Source organism: Lycorma delicatula, chromosome 4 (genome assembly GCF_047948215.1).
Source record: "Lycorma delicatula isolate Av1 chromosome 4, ASM4794821v1, whole genome shotgun sequence".
NCBI lineage: Eukaryota > Metazoa > Arthropoda > Insecta > Hemiptera > Fulgoridae > Lycorma > Lycorma delicatula.
The window spans coordinates 139182221-139199158 of NC_134458.1; the positions used below are offsets into that span (position 1 = coordinate 139182221).

Genomic DNA, 16938 nt, shown 5'->3' on the forward strand with positions numbered 1-16938 from the left:
TCTGTAAACAAATTTTAGACATTTTTGTGATAGCTGTATATATGAAGTATAGACTGTTGAAAAATATCTGAACCGAAGGGGGATAGAGCAAAAGAACAAAAAACATACATTTCAATTTTAAGACATGGGGGTTGACTTTTTAAAAAAAATTATGGTTCATTTATATATGCATCAAAGGTAAAAATGTGCTGTAATAAAGTTTTCAATAAAATACCTCTAAAGGTTGAAAATTGTTTTTTTTTTGCTATATCCCCTATCACCCTAAACAAATTTTGAAAAAAAAAAAATAATAAGATCAGTGTCTCATATATAGAAATATTTGAGCCAAATTGGAAGAAACTCAGTTTGGTCAATCCTGAGCTATAAGGTCAAAAGCAATACAATCATTCAAATATGTATTTTTTTATGGTTCTTTTTTTATGAAGCGATAAAAGATATCCTCTTTTAAAGAAATGTTTCTTTGGGATGCTTGTAACTTACCCAAGTTACAAAGTGGTATATACCCATATACCACTGATTGTTGGTTTTTATCTTACAAAAGTAAGATAAAAAAATACATTTTTACTAAGTATTGGTCTGTTAGTGTATATTAGCTCCAATTATTGCTGTATAGCCAGTAGAAAAACTCCCTGCACTTGGTAAATATCTTGAATGTTATATTGCTGATGCTAATTGCTTTTAGACAATTTTTATCATTTTTTTTTTTTTACAAAGTGATAAATTTAATAAATTATATTTGGTTTTTATAGGCCAGTACATGCATTGGGATTTGCAGCTGTGTGTAGTGCTAGTGGTCTTGCTGTATTATATTTTGGAGTCAATGGTATAACTGCCCTTCTTGGTTGTAGTAATTTAATTTTATATACATCAGTTTATACACCACTGAAACGAATTAGTATTATTAATACTTGGGTGGGTTCTATAGGTAAGGTACATTTAAAATTAATCTTTTTTTAAAATTATTATTAGTACTAGTTTTTTGTTCCTATAATGTAATAATACCATTAAAAATCATATTCTTAATCTAAACCCTTTGTAATGAAAACAAATGATTCAGCTTAACAGTTCTTCAATCTGTTGTCAGTAATATAGTGCTTATTAAAGTAACCTGTGTAATAATTTTCCTTGATTTCTTTAGTTTTTTAAGTTTATTTAGGAGTGAATAAATTTTTTTTAAATTCTTTTATTTTTAGGCCAGTTTTCAAGATATTGCTGAAAGCTAGGTTAAATAGTAATTAGTATGATATAACTTGGGAACTGTATATGTCAAGTAATATAAATACAGACATTTTTAGTTAGCTTTCTGTGGTGACAAGCTAAAATGCATGTGAATAAAGTGATCAAACTGATGTTTATAGTTGTTACTAACCACATCACCTGACTCAAATTTTGTTCTAAGGTACTACTTATATTACTTAAAAATTCCCTTTGCCATAGTAAAACTATTGCATCTTTGTCTTTAATCCAGAATATTTTGGATTTGAATCCCATTTTTAACTGTTTGGCATTGTTAACTGTACAGAATTCACTTTTCATCATAACATCATTAAAAAAAAAGTTATGACTAGATCAACATCTAACAGAATTCTTATTGCTGTATTAATATATATATATATATATATATATATATATATATATATATATATTAATACAGCAATAAGAATACATATATATTATATATATATATGTGTATATATATATATATATATATATATATATACACAAATGTTTAAAGAGAAAAAGAAGCTTGTGAAGTGATTAAAAATCTGATTTAGATTTAGTTTTAGTTGTGATAAGACTCTTAAGTAGTGGTTTTTGCTTCCAATCTTTAAAATTAAATCTTTCATATTCAGATATTTTTTTAGAGAATAGATTTTGCAGTTGTCATTACTTATATTTTCATTTTCAATTGGTCTAGTTGGTGCCCTGCCTCCTCTCATGGGTTGGGCTAGTTGTACTGGTGGACTTGAACTTGGTGCTTGGGTACTTGCTGGTATTCTTTATGCATGGCAGTTTCCTCACTTTAATGCTCTTTCATGGAATTTGAGACCAGAGTACTCTAGAGCTGGTTATCGAATGATGGCTGTTACTGATCCTGGTATTGTATTATTATTAAGAAAATTGAATTTAAAAAAAAATCACGTGATTAAAGGTTAACAAAATATATAATAAAAAATATCATTATATTAATAATGATATATTAAATTTCATTATATGTTACATAATAAAAAAATACAAAAAAGTGAATATGATTATTATAACAAAGAAACCAAATTTGTTAAAAAAGATATTTAATCATTCATCTGTGCTTAAAAATTAAAAAAAAAAAGAATTATGATATTAATATAAGTGTGAATAATTCAAAGCATTATTTATCATTAATCCTTTGCCACTAACACTACAAAATCAGTAATTTCACCAACCAGTAATACAGAAAATACTTATCTAAAATGATATACAGAGCTGTCATGTACTCACAAGGAGATAAGAAATATTAAATAGCATTTCATAAAAAAAAAATAATTGCACAAAGTGGATGCACTAATAATCAGTAACATATATAGATAAAGCTATTCATTAATATAATAACCTTACAGCTTTATAATGATAACTTATTTACAATTCCCATTAGAAGGTTCTTTTTATAGAAGTATCTTATCTCCATAACCAGAAAAGATTTTTTAATTAAAAAAATCTATCTTTAGTCTTTAAACCTAATAAAAAATATTTAAAAAGAAACATAAATAAAATAAATTATACTACAATTGTAGTAAATGTAGTATTTATAGAATCATTTGTGGTTATATTTATATTGGAAAAACAAATTCAATATTTAAAACCACATTTAGTAAACAATCCATGTTTAAAAATGAAAAATGCAAATTTCCAAATGTAACAAAACATTTAATTAAAAATAAACCTATCATTACTGTCAGAATAAGTAATATATTTTATATACATCTTGCTCCATGAACTATGAAGTAAAACAGTTTTTATTATTGAAAATTGCTCCAGACTTTAATTTTACATTTTTATGTATTAGTCTTTATAATAATATTAATCTAACGAAGGTGTAATACCTTCAGAAATGTTTAAGATAATATTAAATAAAATAAACCATTTTTATTTACCTGTTAGTTCATTATTCATGACATTGAATATTTCAGAAGATAAAGATATAGATGATGGATGCTGAAAAAAATTCTCTCTTGCATCACATTCCATGGTATATCAAATAAATTGGAAATTTTTCCTGTTTTTATATCAAATATTGAAAAACTTAGAGATTTTAAGGTAGATATCCGAATGGATGATCAATGTTTTTGGCACATCCCACTCAGGAAAGTTGTTAACATGAAATGTGAATGGATTAAACATGTTAACTTAATTTTATTAAGATATCTCAATTCTTAAGGTATATAATTGTCAGTTGCTTAAATTAGAAATTCTATAGAAAATCCTTATAAAAGATAGACCAAAATGAAATGTTTAGACATATATTTATAAGAAAATTTTTCTTACTTCTGTTACAGTCCTTTTAACGAAAAGGTGGTGTTATATATTTAAAACATTGAAACCAAATCATCATTATTAAAATCTTGCTTATTAGCTTAATTGAGAATTAGAAAATTAAGACAGATTTTTTGTTGAATAATAAACACTGACCTTAAAAAAATGTTTAATTACATTTTTAAACCTAAGGAAATTTACAGTTCTGAGATAGGTAGAAAAAAGCAAAATATATTGAACATTTTGGCTTCTAATTAGTCTAATTTTTGTGTAAATGATATATCTATTTCTTGAGTTTTGAAACTAAATTTTCAAAAAAAAAAAAACAGTGTTATCTACCTAATGTTAGATCTCACCATTTTTTTTTTTTTTTTTTGTAGACAGGTTGAAAACTTTTTCTTTTTCCTTTAAAAATATTAGACTTCATTATATTTACATGGAACATTGTACAATGTTGAGTTCTCTGAAGTGTACTAAGTAAGTCTTAGGGTTAGCAAGATTAATAATTCAAACTATTAATAGTCTGTGTTACATTTTAATTTGTCAACATACATGTTCTTTTAAGTTTGATAAGTAAGAAGAAAAAATGGTTTTTCTTGAAAAAAGTTTCTAATCCCCCTAAAAAATAATTCATGTTACTTTGTTTCTTTAACAGGTCTTTGCAGACGAACTGCATTACGTTACACGCTTGCCATCATTGCTCTTTCATGTTCTGCACCACTATTAGATGTAACAAACATTTGGTTTGCCTTAGAATCTTTGCCACTTAACATTTATTTTGGATATTTAGGTATGTATTGGCTAAAATTTATCCAGTTTGTGCTTGTCACTTCTTTACTAATGAAAAAAAAAATTAATGGATTGTTCAATATGTTCATATTAGTTGGTCCCAATCACTCATATTTTGAAATATTACAACTGTAGAAAAATAAAAAATATCCGTTATGAATCATTACATTTAATCTGTTTTGCTTCAAAGAATAAATAAATTGAGATAAGATAAACTGAATTTATATTCTATTATACAAGTTGGTCATGCTATGATAGACATTTTACTAGTATACCTATTTAGTACAGTAATTAGGCAATTTAAGGTAAAATGATGTTATATCTTCAGTTAGCTAGATTGTGTTTATAAGAATTAATTTCTGTTGGTTATTGAGTTTCAGTGGAGTTCAGAGATAGACAGACATGGTAAGGTAAGAATGGAGCAGACTTTTGGAATAAAAGATTTTCAAGACCTTTGTTAGTCTGAATCAGCAGGTTTCTTTCTAGAACCAGTAGGGATTCTTCATGTCCACACTCAACATGAACATGTGAGAAACACAGATGTTGGCAAGCCTTTCCTATCCAAAGGGTTTTCTAAGATTCTGTGTAAGGAATCAGATGGACCTCTATCCTTTCTTGCTGTTCTATGTGGACTGGAGTTGGGTTAGAAGAATTAAAGGCCTGACAATTGGATATTGTTTATTCAGAAAGTTTTGAAGAACTGTTAGTGCAGAATATGTAAATCAAAAGAAGTAAAAGCACGTGATTGGGTTTATAAAAGAAGAAAAATATATAAATCTTGACATACATTCAATACCTTTGGAAGAGTAAAGATGTAAACCTGATATAATGCTCTGGTTATTAGTGCACTTGTGTCACTGCTGTTTATAAAAATTGATAAGTATACATCTCTGTGGCCTCTACTTTGAAGCTATTATGTTAGAGCTAGAATTTGACAATTATTTTATGAATCTTTTTGTATCTTTGTTTAACTTCTAATTATTATAATTGTTAATGTCATACAGTTTAACATGTCTGTTGTCTACAGCAATAAAAACAAGTTAACACAAGAGCAGGAAGTAGTAAGATTTATTTAATAAAAAAATATTAAATATACTTGTATTTTAAGCGTGGAAACTTTCAGAGAAGTTCTAGAACAAAATCCAGACTTGCAGAATTTTTTTTAGGTCTGAATGAGTTACAAAGCACAAATAAAGGCAGTTCATGATAATGTACGAAATAAGACATTGTGGTGCCATTAACACATAGTTGCAACACATTAACTGCATAGTTGAGGAATTGATGCATACGGCATCATGACATGTGTTTTTAGTTCTTAACGTGTTAAATGAAAAGATTAATTTTTTTTGTAACAGAAATTTTAGATACCAATGTTGATAAATTGAACAATGAAAGAATACAGTCGGCAAAATTAAAAAATTTCCTTTCTTCATTATTTGTTGAAATAAATAAACCTACTTTTTATACAATAATTTATGGATTCATGTATCAAAAAAGATTAAATATTTAATTTGGAAAAGGTGATCTATATTAATAAATGTCAAATTGTTAGTTTTTTAAATTTTATTATCTAAAATTAAAACAAAAAGATTCATTATTTTTTATTTTTAATTAATATATCACTTATCATAGTTTATTAAAAGTATTAATTTAATCTTGTATTATTTTTTCAGCATGGCAATTTTATAAGGAATCTGATAGCTCAACTTCAAGACAGTTATTTAGATTTTCATTAATCCATTTACCATTATTAATGATTTTAATGTTAATTAATAAAAAAAAATTACATACTGTGTAAGTAAACTTAACATATTCAACTGTTATGATTTGATATTTATAGTGATTTACTATTATAAAAGTCTTCTAGATGTAATGCAATTTTTAAAAATTACAACTATGCAGATAAAGAAACAGAATGATATATAAAACGCATTTTCATTTGTACTACCACTATCATTGAAACAGAACCAATTAAAATTAAACAACTGAAATCAAGTCACCATTTTTTTTATCACTTTTGGGACTGTACTGGCTAATAAAATAGGGAAGTGACAAATTATAGATTTATGAATGTAACATACATTTTTAAAAAAATGCTAATATCAAGAACATAGCCTGATTCGTAAGCTAACTACTTTTAAAGTAAATAAAAGAAAAAATTATGTCTTGTATTACATGATTTTTAAAAAATTAAATAACACAAGTATAATAATATTTTTAATAAATACAAAAAGAAAATAAATGTTCTTTTCATGGTTTTCAATGTCTTTAAATGTAATTTATCATTCTATTAAGTATTCATCTGATGTATTTTCAGCTCCAGATATATTCTGATTTAGTTTTCAGTTTCATCTGTAGATCTAGCAATTGGTTTCTTGTAATGGAGCCATAATTTGTTCTCTATATCTCTGTAATATTTTAGGAATATTATTCCATACCTGTAAGATATACATATAGCATAATGGTATAATTCTACTAAAATTCTTGTACATTTTTTTCAATTTTTAACACTAACCCATTGGCCGAAGCAAACAAGATGGTTAAAAAAAAATTATGTCATGATGACTCAAAGGTTTTTACTAAAAGGTTATAAATCATGCATAAGCTATGAATTTGTTATCAATAGGTGATTTCATTTCTGAGGATTTGTCATTGTATTTGATATTAGTGAGATTTGCTTTCAAATACTATGCACGTAACATAGTAAATGAGCCCATTATTATATTTTGATCTTCTATGAACTTTGTGGTTTTTATAAATTCATATCTGAAGTGAGCAAATAGTTTTAAAGCAGAAATAGGAGTATGAATATTTACTGCTTTGTCCGTAACAATGTTCAATAAAAATTATTTAAAAATCTTTACTTTTGAAACAACAAACTGAACTGAATTTTATAAATTCATTTTAAATAACTTGCTCTAACGATGTTTTCATGTGCTCTTGTGACATTCATGCTATATTCTCAATCTGGCATCAGCTGATATTGCTGGTATTTTTTAAGGTAGATTTCATAAGAAAGCTACCCATTTTAATGGGTACAATGATTCGACTTCAGGAAAATTTTGACATCTTACGTTTCACATCCCCCAGACCCCAAAACCACCATCAGTTCAAAAGTTTATATATACAGGATGATTCAAAGAAACGGGAAATTTTGAAAGTTATGTTGGTAGCTGTGGGCGATTGGTACCACTTGATAAGTGGCGCCAGCCTCTCTAACCTAACCTGCCATTTAGTTGTCATGGATCCTTGGAGTGGTGCGCAACGTGCATTTGCTATCAAAGCGTTTTACAAAACCAATGACAGTGTGGAGGGAGCGCGTAGAGAATTTCGCCGTCATTTTAATCTGGGACGGCACGATCGTGTTCCATCAGCACATGCAATTAAAACATGGATATCTAATTTTGAGGAAACTGGTTCGGCAATGAAAAAGAAACCTCCAGGTCGTGAGCGAACCGTCTGTACACCACAGAATGTTCAAGCTTTACAAGATGCTGTCACACGAAGTCCACATCGGTCAATATGTCGTCTCTCAGCATCTTTACAATTGTATAGTTCAAGTGTTCGAAGAATGTTAGTGAAGGACTTGCAATGCCATCCATACAAGTTGCAGATCGTCCAGGAACTGAAACCGAACGATGCAGTTGTGCGAGCACAATTCTGTAATGTAATGCTTCAGAAGATAAATGATAACGAAGAGTTTGTTCACGAACTGTGGATATCAGACGAAGCGCATTTCCACCTCAGTGGATTTGTTAACAAGCAAAATTTCAGATACTGGGCACAAGAAAATCCTACGCAGCTACACCAGCGTCCATTGCACAGCCAGAAAATGACCGTGTGGTGTCCTATGTCATCTTACGGTGTTATAGACCCTTATTTTTTGAGGATGACAACGGTCTTGCGGTTACAGTGAAGTCGACTCGTTACGTAGCCGTGCTTGAAACCTTTGTTGTGGAACAACAAAAGAGATTTCCACCAATTCTTAACACAGCCTGGTTTCAACAAGACGGAGCAACGTCACATACTGCATGAATATTGATGGCAGCTGTACGCCGATTGTTTGGACGTGTCATTTCACAAAATGGTGACATTAGATGGCCTCCCAAATCGCCTGATCTCTCAGCTTGCGATTACTTTTTGTGGGGTCACCTTAAAAGCAAAGTGTTCCACAGTAGACCTGCTACAACAGAAGAACTGAAGGAAAAGATCCGAGAAGCAATTGCGGAAATTCCAGTTGAGATGTTACGTCAAACCATGAACAATTTAACGAAAAGACTTCATGAGTGTTTACGTAGAAGAGGAGGTCACCTGGAAGATGTCATCTTTAAAAAAAAAAAAATAAACTAAAATATATGTATCCTAAAATGGCAACATTTGTACAATTACATGAAATAAAATTCATTTTATAAAAAAAAATTTTCATTAACGTTATTTAATTTTTTTAATTTCCTGTTTCTTTGAATCACCATGTATATATAAATATATTTCTTGTGGACACGATAACTGCTGTAATTTTCCGTCAATGATTATAATACATAAAATATAACGACCAAACCATGTGGGTGGAATGCTGGGACTTTTTTGAAAAAACAAAATATCACTATAACTTAATTATGTCAAATTTGTTTATAACTAAAACTGTAACTAAATATCGATGTTTAAAAGTTCCTACTATTCTTTGGATAAGGGCCTAAAACTTATCTAAGTAAAGTTTTTTAAGAATCATACCTCTCTTAATAGGCACAGTATTGAATCTGTTTAAAGTGGTCGTTAGTCCTCTAAACATACCTAAAACATTTGTCTAAAGTTTTTGTTATGACTAACCTTACAGCAAGGGATGACCAAAATGTTGCTAGAATTGTAAGAAGGTGGGGCTTGTCGTATGCTAAACATGTGAAACCTTTTTCACATGCAACCATTAACTTTAAGGTGGAAATCTATTTTATCCCCTACTTAGCACTGGTGAAATCTACCTTCACCTTCTGGCATGCCAAAAGGGATTTTTTTTTAGTTAAAAATTGCATATACTTTTTTAGAATGTGGTTAAAGTATATGTTAGATTTGAATTGTGCCTGATCATTATTTATTTGTTTAATATTATATTTAGTATAACATTTTTGTGTTTGTATATCATAATTTTTTTTTGTTTATTTAGAATATCAATACCGAGTTGACAAATTAATAAATATAAATAATAATAAACTTGTTTTATCACCAGATTAGTATTCTTGATTGTGTTCACTACTTTTAAGGAATTAAATAAGTTATTCCATTTTTAATTCTAAAAATGTTAAAGCATAATTATGAACATTTTGTATTAGCAGTTTTTTGAAATTCTTTCAAATCTACCTTCATTTTGTGATCTTATGGTGCCAAGAAACATCACTGTGTGTAGATGTAAAATAATAAGAAAACTTTTGAAATCTAATAATAATTATTATTTAAGCTGTAGTAGAGTTGTTGGTATTGTTAAAACCCCTTTTTTTTTAAATGTTTCCTTATAGGTTAATGTAGCATATTGAAGTTTTTATGTATTCTTTTGCTACAGTTCTCTTACATTAGATAGGACTTTCCTGCTTCCCTGTTTAGATTATTTATCCTCAAGGAGGTTGAGATGACTGTAGGGGGCAAAAGGAGGCCATCTCTAAAAAAATAAAAAATAATTATAAACAGAAATATTAAAAGAAAATAGCTGTATTTGAATACTAAATTTTATAATTATCTAAAAAGTGATTGAACAGCTGATGTTTGCTTAGGCGATTTATTCTCCAACTAATCTCATAGATTTGTACAAATATAAGGAATTTGCTATAAGTATTTAATATACATGTATAAGATTTAATTTAAGTAATGAATAATTCAAAGAATTTATCAACATACATGTAATTTACCATCATGAATTTTAGTTAGTTGTAAGCACAGAGATTTAAAAATTGAAGCAACTAACCAACAAATATATATTTTTTTTTTCAGGAAAGATAGTGAGAATGGAGAAAAAACAATTAATAAAGATGAAGTTCGATCACGTGGACTAAACTTAGTTGTAACACCTACAAACACAACCAACAGTAGTAGTTCTTTGTAATTTATTTATATTTAGCTGTGTAACAAATAAATGTTAGAATAAAAATAGTAATTATATTAATTGTGTTAATGCTATTATTACTATGATTGAATATTTACACAAGGGCTGTTTAAAAAAAAACCCAGTTTATGAAAAAATAATCATATTAAACAATAAATTATTCGCAATGTTCTTTCTTTTGTTCAGATGTCTTGTTATATTTCATCTAGAATAATGCATGCAGTATTCAAGTCCTGTTTGCATCCATCAATTGAGACTGACCTTTCAGGTTAAATTTTATCCTAAGAAACAAAAAGAAGTCTGCAGGAGGTAAAACAGTTAATCTAGAACTTAAAAAAGGTATTGAGAAATATACTTTACAATTGAGCTATATTTGTTGAAATGTGTTTGTAAACGATTTCAAAGTTGAAAACACTTTCATCAGAACAATACTATTCTTTTAAAACTGTAATTCTTTGTACTTGAAAAATCATCCTGAGTACCTAATAAAACTTTACTCATACAGCTATTGACCATAAAATAAGCAACAAGACAATATCACACATTAAAGTAATACAAAAGATTGAACTGTTAATACTATTGTACTAACAGTATAAACCAGTAGAAAGCAAACATTTTGAGATTTTTTTTAGACGTACTTATGAGTGTACTTTCTAGTTGTATTAATAATACTTAAACTTATATTTGTGCATTAAATTTTATATTTTGTTGTTTTTAATTTATATATATATATATATATATAAAATTTTCCCAAAAATATTTTATACTTTGTTACTATTGAAAAAATGATTATTGTTTCAGTTATCTGGTTAAGTGTTTTAATTTTATTAGTATTATTAATATTTTACATAGTCTTTAAATAATAGATTTTTTGTTATATTTAAAATAAAGGACAAAGGACACATTTTAAATTTTTTTGGTTGATTTTAAAATTAACTGCTATTAAAGTGGGAAATTCTGTTTTAAAACTATGTTTTAACATTGTATTTAATATCAGTTATAATAATGAAGATGTCTATTATTCAAAATTGCTTCTTATTAAAGAAGAAAGTTGCCTCACTGAAACACAGAACATTTGACCATATTATTTATATACTTGTGTGAAGTAACTGCACTATTCTTACCAGTTTAAAGAAAATTTTTCTTTCCTTCACAATTTTTTTTTCCATACTATTATAAATTAGAGTAATAAATTAGATTTATATTAAAATGCTATTAAAAACTCTGATCTGAAAAGTGTATAATTAATTATTTATGTTATAAACATTGAAATTAAACTTTCATAAATAATGCAGAAAACCTCTCAAAAAAATTTGAGAGGTGAATCAACTTTAATTAATAACATTATCTACACACATGTAGATAAACAATAAAACACTAAACAATGTCTCTTCTGTAATCAATATGTATTTGGTCCATATTAGTTTGTCATCCTTCTACAAAATCTAAGTAACTTAATTCCATAATCTTTAACCTTGAGATTAAAAGATGTTTAATGAAATTCTGAATTTAATTTACATTTTGAAAGCTTCAATTTATATTAGTACAACATGCCTTATATAACATAGATAAGGCATCTACATCCTTCAGATTTACATTTAATACATGTATATTAAGAAAAACATTTTCATTTATACTTTCAATAAAATTGAAAGTAGAATTTTTTTCTAGATGATCAAATCACTTTTTCTTATAGGTGGAATAGTAATTATTTATGATAGTGGAATAAAATTAACCAAAACTTGACAGCTAGATAATTTTGGCCTAAGAAGTCAGCTACCCTTACTCTATGGTGAAGAAGAGAACACTAAATGCAATATAAACTTTCAGAAGTTTGCCACATATATTTGATAATGATTAAGGTACTCCTTAATGGAAGCCATCTTATAGCTCACAAGAATGGAGGAAGATGTAAGAGTACAACTGATTACATGTATGGATTGTAATAACCAGATAAATATCATTAGTTTATACTGTTGATAGAACGTTGACTTTAATCAATAATGTTTAATAACAAACAAGAACAAAAACTAGCTAAAGCACAAAAATTAATTAGGTATACCTTCAGTAAAAACGTCTATCCATAAACGCAAAAATAAGACACTATAACAATTATAAAACCAGAAGCCACATATGCAGTAGAAACGCTCTTCCATCTGAACAAACAATCAAGTCCAGAAAATGGAAAAAATTGGAAGAACCTGCATTAACAAAAAAATACCAGAAAGACTGGCAGTAGTGGATAGTGCCCAACAGAGTCGTGTACAAAGAGTTAGAACCTATTACTGACATCGTGTATATAAATACTAGTAAATGGAGATCCTAGTAATCCTAGTAAATAAATCCTAGTCGTGGAGACTAGGATTCTTTGGGCACATCATAAGCATGCAAGATTTGAGACTTCTGAAACAGCTGATACAGTACAATTTCAGCTCAAAAAGCACCAAGTCAGGACACAGATGAGTCAGAGAAATAAGAGAGAATATGAAGGAAATTGGCCTTACAACAGAAATCATAGACAAGATAAAATTAAAAACACTTGCACACAAACATTTTCAACATAGAAAGGGCATGGAAATCAAAATGTATGAAAAAGTACTGGGAGGACTGCAAGGCCCAAACAGTCCCTTCGAAGAGCACTAATTGCAATATAAACATTCAGAAGTTTGCCACCTATATTTGATAATCACTAAGTAGGATACCCGGTTAAAAAAATGTAACAATATGACTGACTAAAGTGATCCTATGTGATCATAAAAGATGAAAAAAAATTTAGTGTCATGAGCAGAGATGACATTGATGAGACCTGACTTAAGTAAAAATCACAATGCAACAAATTTACTTTGCATTTTAAAACATTTACTTATAATTTTTAAAACATATTTTGTAATATACTTAAAAATTAAATGATTTAAATTATTTTTGCAACCAAGAAGTTTAACATAACATGAAAAGAAACCCAACTTCTGATGACCTAATTAATTAGTAATGATGCTAACCACTCCCACCTAACAGTGGTCCCACCTTTTGTCATCTGCTTTCCCTGTATTTCTATTAACATAGAATTGTGTACAAGTATGTTGTGTTATGAAAAACAATAGTTTTCAATAATTTGTAAAAAAAAATTATAAGAATGTGTATTAGGTGTATCTACTTTATAAAATGAATAGGTAAATTCTTTGTAAAATGTGATAAAAACAAACTTTTTTTGTACACTTAACTAAAATTGTTTAGGTAAAAATAAATACAACTTGACAATTGGGATTATTGATAGAAAATTAGCAAATTAACACATTAACACATTAAATAAAAACAGAAAACTTAAATGTAATCTAAAGTTTAAAGAAATAAGAAATTATACATTAATATTATATAGATAAGCTATTATTAAAGAAAAAAAAATTATATATTTATTTTTTTGCTCTGGCTGTGTAAAATTTTACTAAGTGTTATGAGCAATAAATTATTTATTGTTTTAGAATACTATTGTTTTTATATAAAAATTTCCTAATAAAATTATCATGCAGTTTCCCCTAAGAACTTATTGTTCCTAACAAAATCAAATACTAATAACATTGGAACTGTACAATATTATATAAATAATGGCATTTTTGTTAATCCTAGCAATTCAGAGCATGAATTTTTTTTTTTTTTTGTCTTCAGTCATTTGACTGTTTTGATGCAGCTCTCCAAGATTCCCTTTCTAGTGCTAGACGTTTCATTTCAGTATACCCTCTACATCCTACATCACTAACAATTTGTTTTACCAAAGCATGAATAATATACATAATGTAATATATTATTTTACAGAACCATTTGTTAATTTACATCTTAACAATACCAGTCCTAGGACGTTCTATGTCTATGATGCTTTTAAAGTGCCTGAAGTACAAGAGGCACCAGTTAGAAATAATGCCTCTAAGAAATACTCATCGAGACATATTCATTTACCAATTTAGCCAGACATGGGATGCTGGTTAATCTTCAGAATGGGTATTTTTGGAAGTGATTTAGATTCATGTCAGACTGTCTACAATTGATGTGGTTATGGTATATAGTACAAAACAAAAACGTCTTTTAAGGTTACTTGTTTTCATAAAAAAATTATGTGCAGAAGAAGAGCTTCTGTAACTAACAACTTTCTGATGTGATGAAAGTCATCTAATAAGCAGCAACAATAACAATGCTTGATAAGCAATATCTGGTTATATTTAGATTTGTACATTGCCAATCTCTCAGGAGCTAATTCTACAGCTAAAAATAGGGAAAAGATTTCATATAAAGATAGTCCCGAAAACGCTTTGTAGCTTGTTACAGCTAGAAAAAGATTTTGGTTCCCCAGTGAAATGAAGACGTCCTTAAGGTCTGGGAAGGTAAATAAATTAAGGGGCGAATTTGGTTGTTGCTTACGGTTTTTGAAATGAAAATATTTAAAAAATGGGTCCCAGAACTGTACCTCCATTAGTTTTAAAGATATCTGACGTAAAATACAAATGTTGGGGGTAAAAAATAACATGTTTTTGGGTTTAATGTAAGAAAACTGTTAAATGGTTAATAAGTTGTATCTTTTTTAATTAGAAATGTAGAAAATTTAATGCCGAAAAGATGCATGTAAATTACTTCAGAAAAAATTGAATACAGTATATTGAAATTTAACTTTATTAAAAAACAAATCAGACTGAATTGTGAAAAAAATTTTAACAGCATGAAATAACTAATTTTGTCCATATGTTGGAAATATCAGCTGATCATTTATTTAATACTTTTTACCAGAATTAATTAAATTTGTTTTCATAGGTTGGCAATATCAGCTGATCACAATTAACTTTTTGAAACAGGGTTTGATTAATCTTGATGGTGGTTTTTGTATTTTATTAAGTATCTGTGAGATTCTGTATACAATTCAAAAAATAGTTTTTACAAAATTTGGTGAAATCTTCTTTAATAAATTATGGGAGACAATGGAAATATGTATTTATTTGAAGAGTATACGGACGTGATATTAATTTATGGTAAGTTAAACAAGAATGGTTTGGCTGCAGTTAAAGAATATCATGATACTTATTCACATCAAAGAGCACCTGATTGCAAAACTTTTGAAACTGTGGAGAGATGACTTAGAGAAACCGGCTTAAACCAAACCAGTGTCAAACTGTTTTAAACTGAAGCGAGTAGATACTGGTTATCAACGAAGCGCAAGAAACTGTAACAATGAACAAGCAATCCTGACCTGTAGGGGAATACACCCTCCATATGACGGTTTTAATCATCATGCCACCCTCTCTGAACCTAGCCCCTATGGGGTTTACCAGAGGTCATCTTCGATACCTTGGCATTGACATCTTTCAATCACCGATGTGATTGCCACAAGTGACATTCCCACTGGTGTACTACTATCATGAACTCAAACAAAACATCTTAAATAAGAATGAATGGACTATATGGTAATGAAGGAACTGAACTACCTACCTGAAATAGGCAAAAGTGAGTTCAGCACACAACATGAAACAAAACAAGAACACTAAAACAACAGCAAAACATAAATGATATAACAACAAAACAAAAGAACCCTAATCCCCCTCACCAACCATTCCTTTGCAAGATGTTATAAAATTTTTCACAATCACCCTTTCAGCTCTGTTCCTCCAGTTACCACAGAGATCTAACGCCGAACTTACAAATAGTCTCCATGCACATCAGCAGGTATTTCACACATTGATATAACACATGGTAAGTATCATTTAGTTACCCACATTCTGTAATCTACCAGGCCAATTTCTGCAGTTTGTCCCAAAAACGCCATGGCCAGAAAAAATTTCATCACGTACTTACTAGGGTGCACCCAAGAGGTGTCCCCCTACAAACCCAACATGTGGGAAGAGATCATATGTATAACGCCCACCTCATCCCATCTGTCCTGCCACAAGGCATCGCCATATTGTTCAATCTCAAATTTTCTCTGAAGTCAACTCACCAGACTTCTTTACAATATAACATTGTTGCTTCTCTGACATTCAAATCTATTGGTTTTGCGCCTGCAATCACCAAGATCGTTTCCCATTAAATTGTACAGTAACAACCTGTTACCATTAACAATATAAGGCATTGAGCCCTCAATAGAATATCCTGATAGCTTTTAAATTTCAGCCTATCTGCCCAAACAGGCACCTCATATAATAGCCTCACACATGTCCTTGTACAGGATACTCATAGTCTTGAAATTAATACCCCAATCAAGATTGACCACACATCAAATACCAAAGAAGGCACTACAGGCCTTCCCTGTGACATATTGAAGGTGCTTCTTAAACTGCAATTTCTCATAAGAAACACCCTGGGGTATTTTTGAACCTGAACATACATTATATGCTGGCCTATCATTGAAACACAGACTCGCCGATTCACTGCCAAACGGCCTTTGAAGAGCATCATTGTGGTCTTCTCCAGGCTGAATATCACCTTATGTTGATGACCACACAGCTCAAGTACCCTGCAAGCCTGGAGCTCAACCTACCTCTGCAAGCATCCTTCAACCAGGAAGATCCATCGTC

The 16938-nt window shown here is 29.1% G+C and overlaps 1 protein-coding gene across 2 annotated transcripts in view; it reads left to right on the top strand.

Moving 5' to 3' along the window:
* The window catches only part of Cox10 (Cytochrome c oxidase assembly factor 10), a 29951-nt gene extending 19504 nt beyond the window's left edge, over positions 1-10447 (top strand). For both annotated transcript variants that reach the window (XM_075364270.1, XM_075364269.1), the window contains exons 6-10: positions 750-925; positions 1919-2098; positions 4166-4300; positions 5973-6093; positions 10276-10447. In XM_075364270.1, coding sequence (XP_075220385.1) covers positions 750-925; positions 1919-2098; positions 4166-4300; positions 5973-6093; positions 10276-10387 — 724 coding nt within the window. In that variant the 3' untranslated portion in view covers positions 10388-10447. The remainder of the gene's footprint in view (positions 1-749; positions 926-1918; positions 2099-4165; positions 4301-5972; positions 6094-10275) is intronic.
* Positions 10448-16938: the final 6491 nt, after the last annotated feature.